At 41.3% G+C, this 21,760-nt stretch overlaps 1 protein-coding gene across 4 annotated transcripts in view; it reads right to left on the bottom strand.

The window, feature by feature from the left end:
• Positions 1-21,760, bottom strand: part of GRHL2 (grainyhead like transcription factor 2) — a 160,773-nt gene that overhangs the window by 20,411 nt on the left and 118,602 nt on the right. For all 4 annotated transcript variants that reach the window (XM_059394943.1, XM_059394940.1, XM_059394941.1 and 1 more), the window contains exons 9-12: positions 20,852-21,010; positions 14,457-14,544; positions 13,872-14,011; positions 9,765-9,796 (exon numbers count right to left, since the gene is read on the bottom strand). In XM_059394943.1, coding sequence (XP_059250926.1) covers positions 9,765-9,796; positions 13,872-14,011; positions 14,457-14,544; positions 20,852-21,010 — 419 coding nt within the window. The remainder of the gene's footprint in view (positions 1-9,764; positions 9,797-13,871; positions 14,012-14,456; positions 14,545-20,851; positions 21,011-21,760) is intronic.

The following is a 21,760-nucleotide window of genomic DNA, read 5'->3' as shown; positions in this document are numbered from 1 at the left end:
TATATATATTTTTATTTTATTATTTTATAAATTATAAATTTTATTATTCCAAATACATAATATATAAATTTATATAATATATAAATATAAATTTATATAAATATAACATATATTTTATATAATATAAATATAACAATAAATATTAAATATTATTAAATTATTAAACCAACAATGCTTTAATTTATCATCTCATATGCCTAGTGCTCTGAAGAGGTCTCTCAGGTTTTTAAAAAGACTTCACATTTTATAAAGTCCTTGAAATCTTCTTGGTCACTGAGGTCTCAGGAACACCATGTGAGCCAGCCAGGGCAACGGTTAATCTTATCCCTATTTTAGTGAAAACCAACGTCAGGCTCAGTGTGTGCAAGGGTAGGGTGATGTGGCTGACAAGTAAGATAGGCTATTTAGAGAATGCAGCTTTGAGGGACAACCTCATAATAAAGGTGCTCAGGAAAATTGAGATGATGATGTGAGGGTATGAGAAATGCTATTAAGAATCAGCATTCTCAGAGTGCCTGGGTGGCTCAGTGGGTTAAAGCCTCTGCCTTCGGCTCAGGTCATGATCCCAGGGTCCTGGGATTGAGCCCTGTATCGGGCTCTCTGCTCAGCAGGGAGCCTGCTTCCTCCTCTCTCTCTGCCTGCCTCTCTGCCTACTTGTGATCTCTCTCTGTCAAATAAATAAATAAGATCTTTAAAAAAAAAAAAAAAAAAGAATCAGCATTCTCTTTTATTCCCAAGTAAGTCAAACTGTGAAAACAACTAGAGAAAAAACTCAAACTCAAGTCCCCGTTCACAGTGGCAATAGGTTGTTAGGGCACTGTTCCCCTGTGTTTTCACCTCACTACCTTATCATAAAAGCAGGTCATGTTATTCCATTGCGTCTTGGAAATGGGATGACCATGACCTTGGGAGCAGAAGATTAAAAATCAATTCACACAACTGTCAGCAACCAGTAGGTTAATAGCAGGTAAATAGCCTGAAATATCACCAGACATGCTCTCATGCTGTGTGAGGGTTCCTAAACTGGTGATTTTTCTTTTCTCACCAAGCAACATTTATTTATATTCTTCCAGTCCTGCTGGCTTTTGATAGCACCCCATTCTGAGTCATTACAAACTCTGCCATTAAAATAACATCTTGGATAAACCACACTTCTCTTGGGATTTCAAAAATGCTTTTTCACAATTTCCGATCTATAAAACTAGCAGGAGTCAATAAGTTTGTGTGGTCTGGATTCAAATGTTTCATTTATTTTCAAAGCAAAGCAAGAAAAGAGAAGCAGGTATGACAGACCCATTTGATAGATGAAAAGAACACAAATTTTTCAGGTCTCCCCCTGTCCTGTCCCATTACACTGCCCTGTACCACTGATGGACTGGAGAACCAGGAGAAGGCGCTTTCTCTGACGTCAATCTCTATCTCACTGGCACATGTGTGGCTAATATTGGGGTGACTCCGGGTTTAGCAGCCTATGAAGCCATTGCCTTGTGGGGTCAGTCTCAGGGAAAGAGAGTCCCTGAGATAGAAACAAAGAACTGCTAAGGTGTTTGGATCTGAAGCCTGGGTCTCTGGCCATACCCACCAGGCTGAGCTGCTCTAGCCATTCGTGCCAAGTGCGGAGGCACCGAAGTAAGGTGCAAAAATAAGTTGCAGGCACCATGGAGACACAGTTTGTCTATTTCACATCTACATGTGCCAATTACCATGTATGCCCCCAAATAAAGCGAGCTTCCTCCCCTGTTAGCCTCAGAAAAGAGGAGACTTTCTTGTGTTCAGGTCCTTACAAGGTCCCTCACAGTATGGAGTAGGATCTCAATTAATTTCAGTAACAAATTACTCTTTGGGTAATCATCCCAAAATGACTTTAATCAACACTAATCTGGGGTACTGATAGAGCTCATCTAGCAGAATGAGCAAAACAAACAAAAGCCACACCTAGATTTAGTAACGATTACTACAGTTAAGAGCTCAAAAATGCCAAGTAATAAATGACGAGGTTTGTAGGCCCCAGAAGGGTCATCTGAAGAGGAAATACAGGTATTTCTGGTCCTGATGACATGCAGCTGATGGCAAGCCAATGTTCTAGCCAAGAACAATGTGAAAACTGTTAAAATTAAACAGCCAACAGAAGATCTCTTGAAAGTAATGGAGACTGCTGATGGGGCAGTCAGGGCTGGAGAAGCTGAGGTCTCAGGGAAGGGAATGCAGAGCGGTGAGCTGGTCATCAGTGAGCCACTGTCCCCTCAAGAGCATCTGCCAGTTCTTGACGGGGAACAGAAGGTGAGAAGCCCAGCTGAAGCACATATGCAGGGATTAAAATGTGTGCACAGCTTCTGGTAATCTTACAGCGTTAGAGAAATAGAAATTGGTGTTTGGGGCTGCAAAGGCATCTAGGACTAATGGAAAAACCTCCAGAGAGTAAGCAAGCACAAAGAAGCAAACCAGACAATGCAGTTTTCCTTTTGAGATATCTGCCAAGCCCCTAAACTGTAGAGGACAAGAACCTATGAAATTAAACAGAAAGTCCTTGAAAATCATAGAGGAGGTTTTAGTAGTCTCCCTGTGCGAAAGAGACAAAAATCAGATTTCAGATCCCACCAAGGAAGAGGGCCCAGAGAAAGTCCATCAAAGCCACTCTAGGGGTTAGGATAAAGTAGTTTGAGGCTAATACAAATTGCAACCTAGCTTAGGGTCAGTTCTGTCCCAAATGGAGTAGTGATCTGCATTCATTCAGACTGCACACCAGAGGACAGGGAAAACCTTCATAAGAGAAAAACATGGTCACCTAGATCTTCCATAATTTTTATATACATCGTTCACCATTCAACTAATGCTTAGTAAATATACTAATAACGAGGACCAAGAGAAAACCAGGCGATAGAAACAGGCCCACAGAAAACACACTTAGTGAGTTACCAGATGTGAACTTAAAAATAATTGTCACTGTGTTCATGAATACAAGTGTCAAGACATATAGAACTGGAATCTATTAAAATAAATAAACCAATTAAGTGTAAACCCTAGAACTAAAAAGTATGATAACTAAAATTAAGAACTCATTAGGTCAATAGAAAATATCCAGGCTAGGGCGCCTGGGTGGCTCAGTGGGTTAGGCCTCTGTCTTCGGCTCAGGTCATGATCCCAGCGTCCTAGGATCGAGCCCTGCATCGGGCTCTCTGCTCAGCAGGGAGCCTGCTTGCTCCTCTCTCTCTGCCTGCCTCTCTGCCTACATGTAATGTCTGTCTGTCAAATAAATAAACAAAATCTTTAAAAAAAAAAAAAAAGAAAGAAAATATCCAGGCTGACAAAAAGTGAGCAAAGAAGATGTACGTTTCAGAAAAGCACATAAAAAACACAGGGCACAATACAACATTCTAATATACATTTCAAATCTCAAAGGAGTACAGAGAGAGAACACTTAAGAAGCACTGTTTGAAGAGATAATAGCTGCTAGTGTTCCCAAACTGATGAAAGACATCAACCCAGAGATTCAGTAAGTGCTGTAAGATACCAAGCAGGAAAAAAATAAAGGAAACCTACAGGTAGGAACATCTTTTTTTTTTAATCAGAGAGAGAGAGAGAGAGAGCGAGCACAGGCAGACAGAATGGCAGGCAGAGGCAGAGGGAGAAGCAGGCTCCCTGCCGAGCAAGGAGCCCGATGTGGGACTCGATCCCAGCACGCTGGGATCATGACCTGAGCCGAAGGCAGCTGCTTAACCCACGGAGCCACCCAGGCTTCCCCAGGTAGGAACATCTTAATAAAAATTCTGAAAAACTAAAAGAAAGAAAAACATTTTAAAGCAGTCTTCTCAAATGGTAAGAAAGGGAAGGAGAGAGGGAAGGAAGGAAAAAAGGAGGAAGGAGGAAGGACGGGCAGCCACATTCGAAGCAGCGACAAGAAGACAGATACACGATTTCTCAACAGTAACGATGGAAACAAAAACTGAAAGAAAGTAATGGACAACCTGGAATTTGGTATCTAGCAATAATATCCTACAAAACTGACCATTAAATAAAAGCATTTATAATAGACAAACACGATGAGAGATTTCTTTGCCAAAAGTTCCACAACAACAATAGCAACAAAAATGTCAAACGGAGTTCTTCAGGCAGCAGGAAAAAAAATCCCAAGGAAAAACAGAGAAGTTGAGAAAGAAATGAAGAGTAGTGGAAAGAGTTAATATGGGTTAAATTTATAAAAGGAGTCTTTAGTTCAAATCTTCCAGTTTGCAAAAGAGTAAACTAGTATACAAGCAAGGACAACTGGTATGAATGTAAGAAACTGATGAAAATAATTTACATATTTTTTTAAAACCTCCTTTGCTTATCTGATGCAGATTTGAGAATTACTGGGTGGATTTTTAAATGCAATGCTTAACAGTAAAAAATAAAAATGTATCAGTCAAAAGGGGGGCTTCTTAACAACTGCATATGGATCTATTATCATGAAATAAAAATTTTAATTAAAAACAACTGAAAGTGGGAGGCAAATTTGTGGCAGATACCTGTGTAGTTATTTCTATGTTATAAGAATCAGCATCTGTGACTTGGGATAAAATTTCCGAGGACAGTCTTGAAGATAAGGATTTAAAAAGAGCTGTATCTCTACTTTGACCGTAGTGGGAAATAATTCCCCTGATAAATAGTGTGAGATGACACAAAACATTTAATTTTAGTGATGAGAAAGACCCTATGTCAAAGATGAATTGTAAAGAACTCGGGAAAAAAAGTGTTTCATAAAATGTAACAGACATTTCTGAACTACGTTACTCTTTAAATGTAGGTTAATTAAATGAACAAAAGCAAGGATCAGTAAATCATTGATTCTTTCGGCAATATCCATAATGGTTTAACGATTCAAACTGGCCCTAAAGCTTTAATTTATGTTTTCAGCTCTTCCTTGGGAAACTTGGGGGAGTTGTCTTTTATTTTCAACCACCTTGTGAGCCCAGTATACCTTGCTACTATTTCATAGTTTGCTTAGCATCCCTGAGAACCTTATCAAAGCAAAGCACTTGGAACTCTGTGAAAGCGTTCCTTTCAAAGAAGTAGTTGGAATGCTAGAAGATTTTTATTTTGTGCTAATGAACACAGGGCGATGACTTTTTAGATTTAATATTATGTTGATTAAATGCACTCACTGGTTATTGGTTAATAATCTCTAACTTCTCCCAAAGGTACTGAACTTTAGCCAAAGTGTTTGCTTCCATGGTAGATGAGCACCAGAACTGGCTCTTCTCAGCAACACTGTAACCAAGCTCATAGTTTGGTCTGGCAATATCTACAGGACTCTCCCTCCTGCAAGAGGAATGGCAGGGCCCTCTAATGGCATCCTTCAGCATGATGAGTGATGTCATCCTGGGCAGCTGTCTCCCTGAGCTGGTATGGGACCAATCCACAGGGTTGTGGTTGTCCTGTCAAACCTTTTCCTTCTCCTGAACTGTCAGCTTTTGAGGAGATAATACAGTGCAGCCCCAAGGTGGTGTGCCTTTGAGAAAAAGCAAGGGGTTAAGAGAAATTTTTGGAGAGGACTGTGGTCTGAGGATTCCAATCAGCACCATGGTGATGGCAGATTCTTGGAGGGAAACCACTGTCCTCCAGACACACTTGCCAAGGGTCCCTGTGCCCCAAATGCAGTGTGAAATCTACAGAGGTGCTGGACTTGAAGGGACCCCACTGTAAGCTGGAATGGGGGGGAGCCCTCTGTGGGGACAACTGTGGACAAGAGATTAAGGCAAGAAGGGTTTTCCAGGAACTAGAGGTCAGACGGGCATGGGGACCAGGTCCCCTGAAGTAATGGATTAGAACAGCATTTACCACCATCTATGACATTTGCATAGCAATTTACATATGGCTTCAAAGGGTTTAAAGCCCTTCCTCTTCCCCATAAAAAAACCCAAGGATTCACGGATCCCTGGTTAAGAGCCCATATTCCACAGAAAATTCTTCCTGTCTGGCTTGTTCTTTCCATTCTTCTTCCTCCCCCTCTCTTCCATTTCTCAGTTAAGTATCATTTATTGGGGGCTTGAAAAGGAACCTTAGCCACAATAATAATAGCCATGATTTTTTTTTCCCCTTGAAAGTCTCTCCCACATTCTAGGACATTCGACAGACTACTAGCTAGGTATTAGCATTTGCTATTTTTAGATGAGACTGCACAAAGTCATTATACTAAGTTACGGAGCTTGTAACAGTCTGATTCAGATCACAGCTGGCTGCCTCCAGGGCAGAGGACCTCACACACACTGCTGGGCATCAGGATCACCCGGGGACTCTGGAAAGGTCTCCCTACCTAAGCTGTGCCCCATGCCAATGAAATTGAAATCCCCGGGGGTGCTACCCCTATGTGAGTTATTTTTCAACTCCCACTGATTCCAAACTGCAGCAAGAGGCCTGCTGCTGAGAAGCACTGTCCAGAGCCTCTGCATCTAACTCGGATCCCTGGCCTAGGAAACAAACCTGCGTGGGCTCTACTGAAGCCCAAACTCAGCACCAGACGTCTCCCTCCCCATACTCACTTTATCATCAAGAGAGGCAGGAACAAACAGGTGTTCCCATTTTTGTCCTGTTTGGGCACGTGCCTAATGATGGCTCCCCCTCCCATCTCATCTTTGTTTCCTCTACTTTCCCGCTTTAATCACACCCAGCTTTGCTGGCACTGGAGGCTCCGGGCTGTGCTTGTGAACAAGCCTGTGTCTTCGTACCACAGGGGCCTCCAAGCAGCCGGGCGAGGGAGCAGCGGGCCTCACTGTGCTACCTCCTCTGGCTGTGGTTGAGAGAATGCGGCTTCCCAGCTCTTAACAAGATGCTGTCATACTAATGGCTCTTGCTTGGCAGGGAGCACTGAACTCTGCAAGTGCCAGGCTCTGCGAGTGCCAGGGCAGGTGGCACTCCTCGGGGCTCAGAGCACTGGCCCCCTCTGCCAGGTACCCTCACCTGGGCTTGTCACAGTCTGGGTCCTGCACTCCAGAGGGTGAGCCAAGGGTGTGCCTTGGTCAAGACCAGAAAGCGATCACAACGGGGGGCGGGGCCTCTCTCTGGGCCTCCCTTTCAGCCACGGATCAAGAATTAAGACAGCGAGGTGACAGGGCCTGATGACAAGAGCGGGCCACGGGGAGCACCACTAGACCCGGTTCCGATCCTGCCTCTATCACTGCCAGCTGCGTGACTCAGACCATGCTTCTCGGTCCCAAGCTCTGCTGCTCATTATAAAGTGGAGACCATGACAGCATCTTCCCCATGGGAATTTTGGGAGAGTTCAACCCAACGATGCATACAAAGCACTTAGGACAGTGCCTAGCCAAGACAGCCAGTGAATGTTAACTATTACTTCAACATATAACAATGGCCATGTACCAACCCTGTACTAGCACTGGGGCTCCAAGGCCACCTACCGTGCTCAACCGAACTCTAACTAGACATATGAGAGACAGAGGCTCAGGTCTCAGGCCTCATGATTATGCAACAGCAGAGGGTAATTCCTACAGAGAGGCCAAGCCAGACGAGTTAGAAATAGGTCATTGGCCACCTAAACATTGCCAGCTTGCTAGGAAGGGCCATGTGGGCTGTGCCAGGGGAGGTGTGCACATGAGGCAGCACTCAGGTCTCAGGCACTTCTCCCAGACGACGCTAACTTCTCTGGTAGAAGGGAAGAGTACGAAAGAGTAAGTAGAGCGCTAGATGAGACCTCGAAAGTCACCTCATCCAAAAGCCTCATTTCACAGCTGAGGAAACCAAAGGCCAAAGGTCAAGGATCCAGGCCAAAGCCTCACGTTGGTAAGCCATGGCCCCGGAGGAGTAGAACCCGGGCTTCCTAAGCTCAGAGTCACTATCTTTCCATGATGCCACTGGTCCCTGGTAAAGTAGGTACCAGATGAGAATGGATAGTGCTAATCTTTCTGCTCCTTCCAGCCACTGGGGATCTATTACCTGTGTGCCAAGATAAAAAGAACAATCTAATTAGGTATTTAGAAAATTCAGAACTCTGAATTTAGAGGTCAGGTGCTGGGCAAGGTTCTGCACCTAACCAGCTGGGGAATTCTTCGCGTCCTTTGAGCTTCTCTACCTCACCAGAGGGTGGCACACTTTTTCCTATGTAAAGGGCCAGATTAGTGAATATTTAGGCTTTCCAGCCTAAACGGGTCTGTGTTGCAACTAGTCAGCTCCGATGTTGCAGTAGGAAGGCAGCCGCAGACAAGACATAATGGAATTAACATGGCTATGTTCCAATGAAACTTTAGGGACACTTGAATCTCATTTAATTTTCACTTGTCACACCATATTATTCTTCTTTTGGATTTTTTTTTTTTTTTTTTTTTTGGACCATTTAAACATGTTTGCAGATGGGGTGCTTAGATGGCTCAGGTGGTGAAGCATTCAACTCTTGATCTCAGTTCAGGTCTTGATCTCAGTGTCATGAGTTCAAGCCCTGCCCCGGGCACTACGCTAGGCATGAAGCCTACTTAAAAAAGAAAAAGAAAAAAACAACGTTTACGGACTGTTCAAAAACAGGTGATGGGCTGACTTGGCCCTCAGGCTGTAGTTTACCAAACTCTGCTCTAGGAAATGAACTCAGCGATATCTGCTCCACTTATTTCACCGAGAAATGTTTTATAAATAATTATACTAACTGCTTAAGCACAGGGAAGCCCTGGTTTGACTACAGTCTGAATAAAATGATCTGAAGACTTCAGTTACACAGACAGAATGCAAACCAAGATTTTAGTGGTATATATGTAATATAACAGGATATTGAAAAATGAATACAGTTCTAGGTTGCTTTAAGAGGAAAAAGGGTCCAGGTCACAAGAAGAAATTATCCCAGTATAATCTCCAACTTATATGGTTGAGAACAGATATTTATTTCTGAGAGCCAGTTCTAGGGAAACTATCAAAAATTTGGTGGTATCTCCTGGAGTGGGGAGATTGAGATATAAAACTATATTTGAATGAAGAGAAATGGATGGGGCTTCTCTAGAGCAGAACTCAAGTCAGTGGGTGAAGGCAGACATCAGTTCAACAAAAGAACTGCCACTGTCCAATGGTGTCAGAGCTGTCTTACATTCAGTGAGAGTGTCCAAGTAGAAGCTGCCGGACTCCCTATCAAAAATGTGGGGTACTGCGTTACACTGCTTAGAAGAGAGGGTCAGCTAAATGACCTCGAAGATTCCCTTTTGTTTCTAAAATTCCAGGAGTATATAAAATGAGCAAATGCACAGAAAGCACTATGTAGAAACTCGATGTGCAAGACACTTGGGAGTCTTAGTGACCCATGTAAACCCTTCCTTACGGACAATCCCAAGGACGGTGACTAGGCTCTCAGCCTCCCTAGCTTCATTCACACTAGCCTCGCCACTAGCCCTGGGCCACCTCCCACAGTGAGGGCTTGAAGAGATTCACGTGGGTGACCTGAGCACTACTGCCTAGGCAGGGCAGGCTGTCTCCCTGGCTCTCACCCCACGCTCACCCTGATCTTATGTTGGGGCCAGAGATGACAGTAGTTGGATTACTGGTGAAAAGGCAAAATCTAAGCGATAGGTCACTTGGAAAAATAGCTAGTTATTCAGAGGCAGATCATAGAAAGAAGAGAGATAAAGAAAGGTTGGAAGGAGAACAGCATTTCCCTAGCCTTCCTCTGAGACAGCCCCAGGGTCAAGCCTTTCTCATTTTTCAGCTCTAAGCCCATGGTTATCCTGTGCTCCAAGAGCCATTTCTACTGCCACGAACTGACTCTGGACGCAAGGCGAAAGAACTGAGTGTCTTACCCTTCTCGTTCATCATCCGTGTTGTAATACACCTGTGGGAAAAAACAACAGGCTTACTGTAGGTCAGACGCAAGAAATGGAAATATATCACGGGATCCAGACTTTCCTAGGCTCTCACTCTGTTTTAAAGAAGACGATAGGCAAATCTGTGTCATGACGCTGTGTGTGTGTGTGTGTGTGTGTGTGCGCGCGCGCACACGCGCACGCATGTCCAAAGAAATACAACTTTAACCCCACATTCTCCCTAGGGTTATTTCTTAGATTTTAAGGAAGTCAAATTGGAAATCTGATTATTTCTAGCTCACGTCATTCTGATCAGATTACTTACAGTTTTAAGCCAGCCCTTGCTTTTGATATTAAAGATCTACTTTAGCAGGATCTACAAATCATTGTTTAGAAAGGCTCTGGAGCAAGGCCTGTGAGTAGCCAATCCCATCGGGTCCAGAGGTGATCTGACGACAGATACTGTGCTCTAGAGAAGGGACAGGAGCAAGAGTCCCAGGGCAGTGCGGCAGTAACCCCAGGCCTCTCTGTTGGTTCCCCGAAAGGGCCTGGGCCTTTCTGGCATCCCATAAACAAAGACATTTAAAGTCGACTGTCCTCAGGCTGGGGAAAGGCCAAGTAGCTCTAGGAGGTGCTCCAGGCCAGACTTCTGAGAACAGATTCCTTTCAGTGGTCAGCCCTGTGGCAGGCAAAATCAGATTTAGAGAAATTATGAAGCATCCTTATTATTTTATGAAACTACAGAACTCCAGAGGGGACCTGGTATGCATGTAGGTCCACGTGACCCAATGATTTATGAACATGACCTTTCTTGAGCTTCATCTACGTGTTTCGGGATCATCTTTGTTCTGGTGAAGGGCGAGACCCAAGTTAGCATCAGACATTTACATTTTAACTTCAGTAGTCTCTGCCGGTGCAGGTGCACTTCTCAAAGGCTCCTGGCAGTGCCTGGGATGCTGTCACTCCCCGACTTCACGGTATTACAGAGCCAGCCACCCGGGACTCCTTGGGCATGAGCCACTCTAGTCATTAGTAAGATTTCCACAGGGAACTTACCCTCTTAAAACTTTTTATGTCTATTGTGGTATTGTGTACTGTGTTCCTTTTTAACAGAAAGCAGCAAAGGTAAGCTGTTTTCTTCTGCCATACCCCAGGCTCCAATGTGGCACTGGAGTTTCCGCCTCGGTGATGTTCTAGAAATGGGACTGTCTATTTAGGTGCATATGGAATGGCCCACATAAGTCAGGGAGCCTGGCCCACAGCACTGGCCACAAAACTGGATTTTTTGGGAAAAACATCCTGACGTTGGCCTGCTTTTTGCTAGTTTCTTTAAATGCAGTGTAACGCATCTGCCCTCTCTGTGTGACAGGGTCATGGAGGGCTCTCTGCAAAGTTGACTGGTGACCCTGAAATGAAGCAGCCTTCACTTAAGTGTTTTCCTGCCCTCCTGAATGGCCTCTACCACACTGTCCCTATACCTGCCCTTGCACTGTCACTTCTCTCATACAGTGGCCACTGTATCTTCCTTGTTGGCTCTAGGGCTTAGTGATATGAATTCAATTTTTAGAGAGTGTTTCTCAAACTTTAGAGTGCATAAAAAATATGGAACCCTCTTCAGAGATTTTGATTCAAAACACTAGGAATGGAACTTGGGAACCTGAATTCTTATCAAGCACGCCTGTGGTTTTGGGGAAGGTGGTTTACAAACTACAACAGGGAAGACTGCTCTTGAGGGTATGAGGGAAGAGCCAAGTCCTCCTTGGGTTCAGGTGCCTTGAGGAAGTCCAATCAGAAGGATGATGCCTCTGTATCTCACAATTTCTCCCAAGCTCCTGTTTTTAAAGGCATTCCAGGGAAAAGCCCCAGGGACCATCTGGGACCTGACCTGCCACAGCTGGATCTTGTTTTGCCTGTCAAAATGAGACACCTCCCCACACCCACTTCTGTCATCACGGCACTGTCGTCTTCCCTCCTGCCTCTGAACCTGTCTCCCCACTTTCTAGCTCTGCCTCTGGACCCATCTCCCCGCTTTCTAGCTCTTAGAAGAAAAGGCAGATTTTAAGTCCCAACCAGCCACACTGTAGGTGCTCCTGTCCTTGGGCCAACCAAGTAAGTCAATCAACCATGGACTATTCTCGCATTGTTCCAGAGCACAGCTGACTGTGCTCCTTCCTTGCCCAGAGCTTCAGCAGGCTCCCTCACGGACCCCCTTCACTCTGGCTCCACAGCCACAGGGGAAGCCTGAGGGCTCTGCCAGGGTGACCCCAGACTGCAGAACTGAACTTTGCCCATGACCTAGGGGTGCTGAGTGAGCTGCTCTGCAAATGCTAAAACCAAATAAACTGTAAAATAAAATTAAAAAAAAAAAAAAGAAAAGAAAAGAAACAAACAAAAAAAAAACCCAGAAAAACCTAATATACTATTCAGGCTACATTTTCCTTCTGATTTGGCCACAGACTAGGAACACAGTTCGGACATGGAGAGGCCAAGTGAGGCCAGAAGACTCACAGATTTGGTCAATTTTCCTCTGAAGATTTATTTACAGCTTTGTATTTTTCAGGGAAACGTTGCCAAGAGAACAGGTCAGGCTGTCAGCTTTGACACAGAGCCGAAGCCAGAATCATGACGGTAAACATTAAGAACAATTTGAATTACCCCTTCTTCTGGAAAGTGCGGATACCCAGCTTCATAAAATCCTATGGGGCTAAGATGGTAAATGAACAAATCACCAAACTCTTGGGAATTAAAATGAGGTGCTGGCCCTCATAGCTTGATAAATCTTAACATTCCTCTTTCTCCCTTGTGACCTTGTTCCTATCAAACAAGTAAGACAGGATGAGATTGTTAAATTAGTTTTTAGTGGAATGCACTCTAAGAAAACACTAGTTGGATTTTGTAACCATGTTCTGTCATGAACAGCAACAAAGAACCCTCGCTTGCTGTAACTGCTTTGTTTCATACCAATAATGCAACAACACGGGGAAGGACAATATATTCTTCAGAAAGAGCAAGTTGAGCCAATAATGATGTCCTCTCCTGACTAAGGTCAATTCCACTGAGTGTCTGAACATTCAGAATGCGAGAAAAACTTGAGTATGTCAATATGCCTCATTTCTCAAAACAAACTTTTCCTTGGAGGATTTTGAGTTTAAAAGAAAGCTAACCCACACAAGATTCACTAAAACCCGACTTATTTATTGAAGGACAAATCAGGCTAATGCTAGGCAAGTACATTTTTTTAACGACTCTAATTTATCACATAAAATAAATAATACTAAAAATATTAAAAATAGAAAAAATCATCCATCACTTAACATCAAATGTTACAATTTTTGTTACATTCAAGTTCAGATATATATCTAGAATCACAGTATAGACACAAAAGGGTATGCTAATTTTTTCTTGCACTAAATGTTATTGTAACTAGTTCCTATATTGCTACATAATTTACATAATTATAATTTTAGTGGACACCTAATATTTCATCAACTTGAGCTACCTTACTGAGTTGATTACTGGGTGTTTATGTTATTTTAATTTTAGCTCTTTGCTTGTAGATATAACCAGAAGACAAGAATTACTTTTAAAAAGGCTTGTCTACAATCTAGTTTTTCTTTTGGTGTGGAGTGATTTATGTATTCAATGGGAACTGTTAATTTACTAGGGGGAAAATTGTTGATACGGTTTTATATAATCAAAAAATTTTCCTCTTGGGCAACTTTCTGAAGCTTTGGGTGCAGTTCAATTTTCCACCATTAGATGGAGCTCTGTTGTACCAGGCTAATTCCACAGGCCCAAAGGACAGCCCGAAACCTCGCAAAACTTCTCTAAGTTTATCAGCCTCCTTACTTTCTTCCGCTTTCACTGCTTTGTCAACACTTCACCACTATCGCTCACTCTCTTCTTCCCCTTACTAAGTGAGTTTCTTCTGCTGAGACATTCCTTTCTATACAAATCCACTTTCTTAGGGAATGACTGGCTTTTCAGGCAACACATGGAGTGCAAAGGTTTTTTTCAAGGTCAACACTGCCTGACGTGTTTCAGTCTTAAGGTTCCACTGGCCCGGGGAGGGAGGGCAGGTGTATGTTAGCAGGTAGAGCCTACCTGTCCCGTCCTCTGCAGGTTTGCGAAGTGAACATCGGGTATGAACAGCACCGGCTGTGAGTGCAGGTCGGGCATGGTTTTGAAGTAGGTGATGTCGCTCTTCTTCTGTAACGGCAGCGCTGCCAGCTTCCCATCAGAGGCTGGACGAGAGAGGGTTGTGTGTGACTTGGAGCTCTCAGCTGTAAGCCCTGGTCCGAGTTCCCTCTTGTTCCCTCTGAAGCTTTCCAAAAGCCACAGATGTGAACACATTTTACAATCGCCCCATCTCCCACTGCCAAACCAACAGAAAGCGCGTGAGCTCTGGGCGAGCACTCTGGTGATAGAGCCTCTCGTGCCTAGATTCCTCATCTAGAGGAGGAAGATGTTGGGCTCCGTGATATTACAAAGTCCCTCCCAGCACAAACAATCCGTGATCGTGGGATACCATTTGCTTTTCAGAGACACAAGTCACCCAGTCTTCGTGGCTAGGGAAAAGCTGGCCATCCCTCCCACACCCATCATTTCGCCCACCACCCACTTCTTCCCACCTGTCCCCCTGAGGAGACATGGCCTGGGCAGAGCCCACCCCTCCTCAGCAACACTCACAGTTGTTGCACTGGGTTTGGGAGGCCTGGCCTTTCCCCTTCTTCCTGTTCTGCTTCCTCTCTTCGTCTCGGATTTTCCTTTCTGCTCCCTAACAGGGAAAAGCAAACAATGCCAGCTATGTTATCAGAGCATGCAAAAACAGCACCCATAGACAAGTCTGTAGGATAAGAAACAAAGCAGGGGTAAAGGGAGAGCAGGCGGCCCCATTTCTGTGCCCCCAGGGAGGTCAGGCCAAGGTTCTGAAGGCTGAGACAGATCCTTAGTCTGTACTACATTTCGACCTCCGAGGGATCCCACTTCTTCCCTATTTCCCCCTGTTTTGAAATCCTGCCTATATACACAACTTCAGTTTTTAATTCACACAGAAAGACCAGGCCCAGGTTCCTTAGGTGAGGTGAAGTCGATTAAGTAACCTTAGGGATTATAATAAAATGTCATTAAGATAAAGCATTGGCCTGTTAACATCATTCCTAGGCACAGAGAGAGCATTAAAGTTGAATGTTTATTCCCTATAAAATTTTCCCTTTGCTCATTGTCATGGAACTTTTACAAACACCATTATAGTATGAGGGAGGGCCTAAGGAAATACACAATATGTATGATTGCTTCGGACATACAAGTAGGATTTCGGTTTTTGTTTTAACGTGTTCATAAGTGCTTGGAGATGGACTTGTTCAGCCAGGTAGAAAGAAGTTTGGTCTCTTCACCTCTTTTTTGCTCCTCGGTTTCTAGTACTGACCTCTTCATTGGCTTCTCCTGCCAGAGCCCACTCTCTACTTAACCAATCGACCATCACTTTACATCTTTCCTTCTTGGCCTTCAAGGATTCCCTGACTCTTACTATTGTCACTCTAATGTGTCAAATTTGCCAACTCATTTTCCTCTTCTCACCCTCAATACCTATGTCCCAAAGGTTTTCTTTTCCTTTCTTTCTCTCCATTCTTGCTGGAGAAGAGTTCACCCGCACCCATATTTCCATGATGCCCTAGACAGGTGACATCCAGATAGACACCCCAGACTAGACTCCTCCTCTAGATTTCAGATACGCATTGACAGTTCCTGCCCTTTGTGACAGTACATGTAAGGAAGGGAGAAGCACATACTGGCTGGCAACCGCTAACTAAAAGTTGCCCCTAACTCATCCCACAAGACAAAAAGTTAGATTTGAAAATGTAAAAATTAAACCTGTTAGGCAAAAAACAAAAACAGAAACAGAAAAAAACAAACAAACAACAACAAAAAACATTAATAGGCAGACAACAAAATGGTGAAAATATCTGCAAAAAAATATCATATAAAGTACTAAATCCTTGGGGCATCTGGGTAGCTCAGTCATTAAGCATCTGCCTTCGGCTTGGATCATGATCCCAGGGTCCTGAGATCGAGCCCCACATCGAGCTCCCTGCTCTACAGGAAGCCTGCTTCTCCCTCTCCTCCTCCCTGTGCTTATGTTCCCCTCTCTTGCTATCTCTCAATCTCTCTCTGTCAAATAAATAAATAAAATCTTTTTTTAAAAAGTACTAAATCCTTAATATAAGTAATGATTCAACTTTAAAAAGACAACTAATGCACCAATTTAAAAAATGGACAAGAGTCATGAAATAGGCACTTCACAGAAAAAGATACACAAAGCTTTGAATTAAAACACTGAGACAAATGTTTTATTAAATTGGCTTAAAAAAAAAAAAAGCCGATTCCAAATTCTGGCCGAAGTAAATGCACAGCACAAGAGATTTGGAGATTTGTGGGCAATGAAGGCATCATAAGGAGATAACACTAGAGGTAATTCTTGAAAAATGGGTAATTATAGCTAATATTTACACAGCACTTATTCTGTGCCAGGTGAGTTCTAAGAGCTTTACCTAGATAAGATCTGGACAGATAGAGTAGTTTAACCAGATATCTTAAATATGTTTTTATGTCAAAAATTTTCTTACTACCAAAAGGGAGTAATTATTTTATAGGGCTTTACTTTTAAGTTTTGAATTGTCATGGATAATTATAAACCATGGAAATCCAGAGCACAAGGGAGATAAAATACAGAAATATATTCTTTGGAAGTTTTTTCATGATATATTAAGGTTTTGCAGAGTTTTTGTATCTAGATAACATATAATATTTTGGGAAAATAAAGTGTTAAATGTATAGACATTGCCTTGTTGAAATTGGTGTGAGATATAAGCAAAAGTCTCCTATAACTCATTTTTTGTTGGGTCCATAAGACGTCTTTCTATGTACTAGGAGTTCTGCACAATATACTATTTAATATAAATAAAAACATACAACTTTTTCTATCTATATAAATTATAACTCACGGAAGATAGACCCCAAGGTTGGTCAAGCAGTTTTATTTCTAAATTCTTGTTTTATTTTGTACTATTACTTTGAAGAAAAAGCCTGCAATTAATTTGTTTCAAGACTTACATATGTTCAGTGTCAACTTTTAGGCAATAAAGTTACCTGCTTATTATTTTACAGGCATTCTTGGATATGCCAAACCAAATGGATTAACATAAAACCTACAGTAGCTTCCCACACTGCCTACTCTTGGTGCCATGTCTATATAAAATACCATCTGTCCAGAATGCTCAGGTATCAGTATGACAAAACAAGTTTGGATAGTATCCAAACATCTTTAGGAGAACCACAATCCTATTTCTAAAATAAAGCTTTGACTTCGTAATGACCCAAGGAAGCTGAGATATATTTAATTAAGATGGAGAAAGTTTCCTTGAACATGACCTTCCATGAATTCCTTTACTTCCTTTGATTATCTGTGACCTAAACCTTCTAAAAGATCTTTCCACTCTTATCAAAGTACAAAAAAGTCTAGTTCTTCCAGAACAGTGTAATTTGCTACAAAGACCAGATTTATCATTTGAAAATAATTTCCTCTAACTAAATGCTCACTTTGGAGTGTTAGATTGAAAAAATACACCTCAAGATTTCCTGATTATATTGTGATCATTTTTGCCACCTCTTGAGAGATAATGGCTATCTTTGTTTTATTGGATACTTAAATAATTTCTCTTAAATTTATTTTAAAAATGTGTCTATAACCAGTTGAAAGTTGGCCAAGGTACCAAGATGGTTTGCAGGAGTACCTTTAGCTTTTCATAATCTTCAATAGTCGTCACCTCCAAGATCTTTTCAAACAGAAATTAATAAAGGGAAAAAAACTATTATAAAAAAAGAACATTGCTTTATTTCTCAAGTTTTGTACAATACGTACTTACTATTTATAGTACTATAATTCTTGTTTTCCAGGAAAGATAATGGGAGTAATTAAATACAGATATAAAGACATAGTCATAGGTATTAATACAGGTAGATATACAGACAGATCCCAATTTTTTTTTTAAGGCAAAAACTTGTATTTCCATAGAGGTATCATAATATCAAAAAAAAAATTAGAGAAGGTCTTTGATTCTCACAGGTGTGTTAATTATAAATCAAGCTGGAGAACTATAAATAGTGCAGAATTCCATCTGTTTAAGATTCTTGACTGTGACTGGAAAATGTATGATTTTAAAATGGAACAGCTCTTAGTTTTTTCACATTAGAAAAGAATTCAAAATAATTTGCGTTGACACACCCATCTGAAAAGTGGAAAAATTAAACTTTTTCTCTTTTTAATCTCCCAGGAGGAAGTTTTTCCTGGGTTTTGAAATTAGAGCTACAAATACGGCAAATCACAACACAAGATTTGGTATCCAGCTTATTAGAAGAATGTATTAACCTTAACTGCTAGTTAAGGTTAAGGTTAATACACCCTGCCTGAGATTTCTTCCTTATCCTTAATATCAGGATAAGTAAACTAAAACCAACCATTGGCAACACTTGACATCACTAGTTTCTTAGAGTGTTAGTGCACAGGTGAACAACAAAGTTAACACTCTCAATTCATCTTGCGTTTTCCTTTTTTTTTTTTTTTTTTTGAGTTTTAGTATTTGTCATATCAACATTGTTGAAAAAAAATATTATAGGAGCATCCTTTAAAGCTTCTCTTTCCCACGATCAATCCCAGCTGCAATGTAAGGGTAAATGGACCACACCCAGTCTCTATCACATCCTTCCCTCCGTTCCCCCTTCCCCCTAATCCCAGTCCTCACTTCCAAGAAAGAGATTCCTGGAGGTGGGATTCTACAATCTCCCTTAAAGTATTTGGAATAAAGTGAGGGAATTCAAATCATTTAAACGCTGTCCCATTTGTACTTAAGAAATCCCACATTGTACATCATTTGAAAATGCTTTTTTAAAGTTTAATATGCTGAATTGAAGATATTAACTGATTTTTGTATGTTTCCTTTTGTTTTTAAAGGACACCTTGGCTCTTGGTTGAGGTTTTGAATCATCAGTTGTCATTTTGGCTTCCATGTGTACAGCTGTTCATCCATTCAAGGAGTATGGGTTTGGAATCAGACCCATATTTGCATCCAGCTCCCCTACTTTTTTTGCTGTATGACTCTGGCAACTCACCTACTGTTTACTCATTTACACAACAACTGTGTCTACTGGCTTAACAGGCCCGCCTACTGGGGAGGCTACGCTGAGAATGCTGTTGAAAAGTCTGATGATAAAAGTCTGATGATAAAAAGTGGCTTTTTATTCTATTCTAGTCTAGTCTAGTCTATTTTACTTAGATGGCCAAAGAATAAAGTTTCATAGGTTAACAACTAGATAGTGATTATCCTGGGTTAATTTTCCCGAGTATGCAGTAGGCTGCTTAAATATACACATATTTATTTATGCATATAGTTTATACTGTTTTCCTGATTTATCATTTTAAGCATTTGTTTTGCTCCACTGTTTGTTTTCTCTCTCAAAGATTCCTAATAATGGATCTTCTTTACCTCTGTCTTCTATCTGTTATTTTCTTTTGTCTCTCATTTTTTATTCCTTTTGATTTTAAAAATTTTTCTCCTTTCAACTTGTATTCCTCTGAAGGCATTCCCTGGTATATTCATTCATTCTTGTTTTGCATCTAATGTAGTCTTTACTTCTGAAATATTTTAATCTTTTATTTCTGAATTCTCTCTTGAATTCTATCACAGCTATTTTCAAAACAGCTCATGAATTTTTCTATGTGATTTATATTGCTCTTCATGGTTTCTGTGATGTTCTTAATTTCATTTAGCTCATTCTGGAACACTCAGCTGTAGGTATTATCTGTTTCATGGGCAGGTACCCACTGTCCTCGAGGAAGTCAAGCAGATCTTAATCTCTTTTTTTCATGAGACACTGTATGGGATTCAACTGTTTTTCTTTTCTGATAGTTATTTTTAAGGGAAATGAGTGGAACAAGAGTTCTGCCGACTTCACGGCTCTCATGCTCTCTCTTCCAATGTGTTCACAAAGTGACCAAAAAAAAAAAAAAATAGTCTGTATTTCCTGAGATCTGTCTACTCTGTATCCTTTCTCCTTGTCCTTTTTATTTGGAACTTCTTTCCTTCGCCCCTTGTTTTGGAGGAGTGGAGGGAGTTCGATTCAAGTTGGATTCTACTCCCAGGAGCTTTTCCTCAGAGCAGGTTTTGCCATAGAAAACTTTAATTTATAACTTTAAAGAAGAGAACTTTAATTTCTAACTTTCTGGAGGTCTTAGAGCCCCAAACACTTCCATGTTCCATCCCTTTGCCTCTACCAGCAATAGCAAACTGGAGTCTACAAATCCGTACTCTCCCACCCCGGCTTCACATGCTGTCCTCAGCTGGCACACTTCATTCTCTCGTGGGTACCATGGGGCAATCTTGTAGGCTTCCTGTTCTCTGGTTATCAAGTAGCACCACTGCTTTCCACCTCATGATGCTGATATCGCACAGGCCTCAAAACTCGTTGCTGTTTACTCCCACTCATATTTGGGATTTGTAAAAACCTCATGTCACATAAGCACAGGATTTTAAGATTTGCTATTCTAATTGCTCTATCTTCTTGTGTTGGGATTCAGAGAGATTAAAAAGCTGTATCTCCTCCTGAGTGCATGTTTACTAAAGAACTTATTTTATAGGTGCCATTTCTATTCCAAAAAGCTCTGGATGAGACCCCATAAAATAATAAAACCCATAAAATATTAAAGGTTATAATGATATGCTCTGGGACAGGTCTATACCCAGTAAAAACTATTAATCTGTTATTTCATTTATCTAAGTGAGTAGCACAGTGCAATATCAATCAGCCATTAAATCAGTAGTAAAATGATTGACTAAAAAAAAAAAAAAAAGTACAGTCGACTGATGACTCCCTAGATATCTAATAGGAATTGAAGACGAAAGGTTACAACTCCCAGTGTGTTCAACAAGGTGATTAATTTGACACCACTATAAAGAGAAGGTGACAAGGAGGAAATGTCATTAAAAGTAACATCTAGTAACAAAGATACCTTTATGATCTTTACTCACTTTGTCGCAGAAGACCTTGATCTGGCAGTAAGCTCTATGAATGGGTTTATTGCTACGGTTATTATAACTGTATGTATCAATCTGAATCATCAAAGGAAGTCCTTTCACCCCTTTCTGGGAGGAGAAATCTGTACTCAGGCAATTCACAGTGATGAAAATCTGAGGGTGGGAAAAGAAATGAAAAAGTTCACATGTCACCATAAAAAAAGATCTAGTAGAAAATGCGTAAGTCTTAGACTTGGAGTCAAAATACTACACAATCATCTAAGGACAACTGAAAAATATCTGGATACTTGGAAACAACAGGTTGAGCCCATTAGACATGATATAATACATAATTTATCATTTAAATATATAAAAATTGTTTTCGCATTAAATCTTAATAGAAATAGACGATCCTCTCCTTCAAGTGTATCAGCAAAATCTTATTTATTCTTCAAACATGCATAAATCGGATATGTAATTACACTCTCTCTGCAACATATTAAAGCCGTCACTTCTAATTTTATCGCTTTCTCAAATCTCTGAGCGGAAAAACGACAGTCTCTTCAATAAATGGTGCTGGGAAAATTGGACAGCTACATGTAGAGGAATGAAATTCGAGCATTCTCTTACATCGTACACAAAGATAAATTCGAAATGGATAAAAGACTTCAATGTGAGGCAGGAATCTATCAAAATCCTAGAGGAGAACACGGGCAGTAGTGTCTTTGACATAGGCCATAGCAACTTCTTTCAAGATATGTCTCCAAAGGCAAAGGAAACAAAAGCAAAAATGAACTTTTGGGACTTCATCAAGATCAAAAGCTTCTAAACAACAAAGGAAACAGTCAACAAAACAGAGGCAGTCCACGGAATGGGAGAAGATATTCACAAATGACACTACAGACAAAGGGCTGATATCCAAGA

Source organism: Mustela nigripes, chromosome 3 (assembly GCF_022355385.1).
Source record: "Mustela nigripes isolate SB6536 chromosome 3, MUSNIG.SB6536, whole genome shotgun sequence".
Classification (NCBI taxonomy): domain Eukaryota; kingdom Metazoa; phylum Chordata; class Mammalia; order Carnivora; family Mustelidae; genus Mustela; species Mustela nigripes.
The sequence above is the reverse complement of the archived record's forward strand: the minus strand, read 5'-3'. Positions and strand labels throughout refer to the sequence as shown.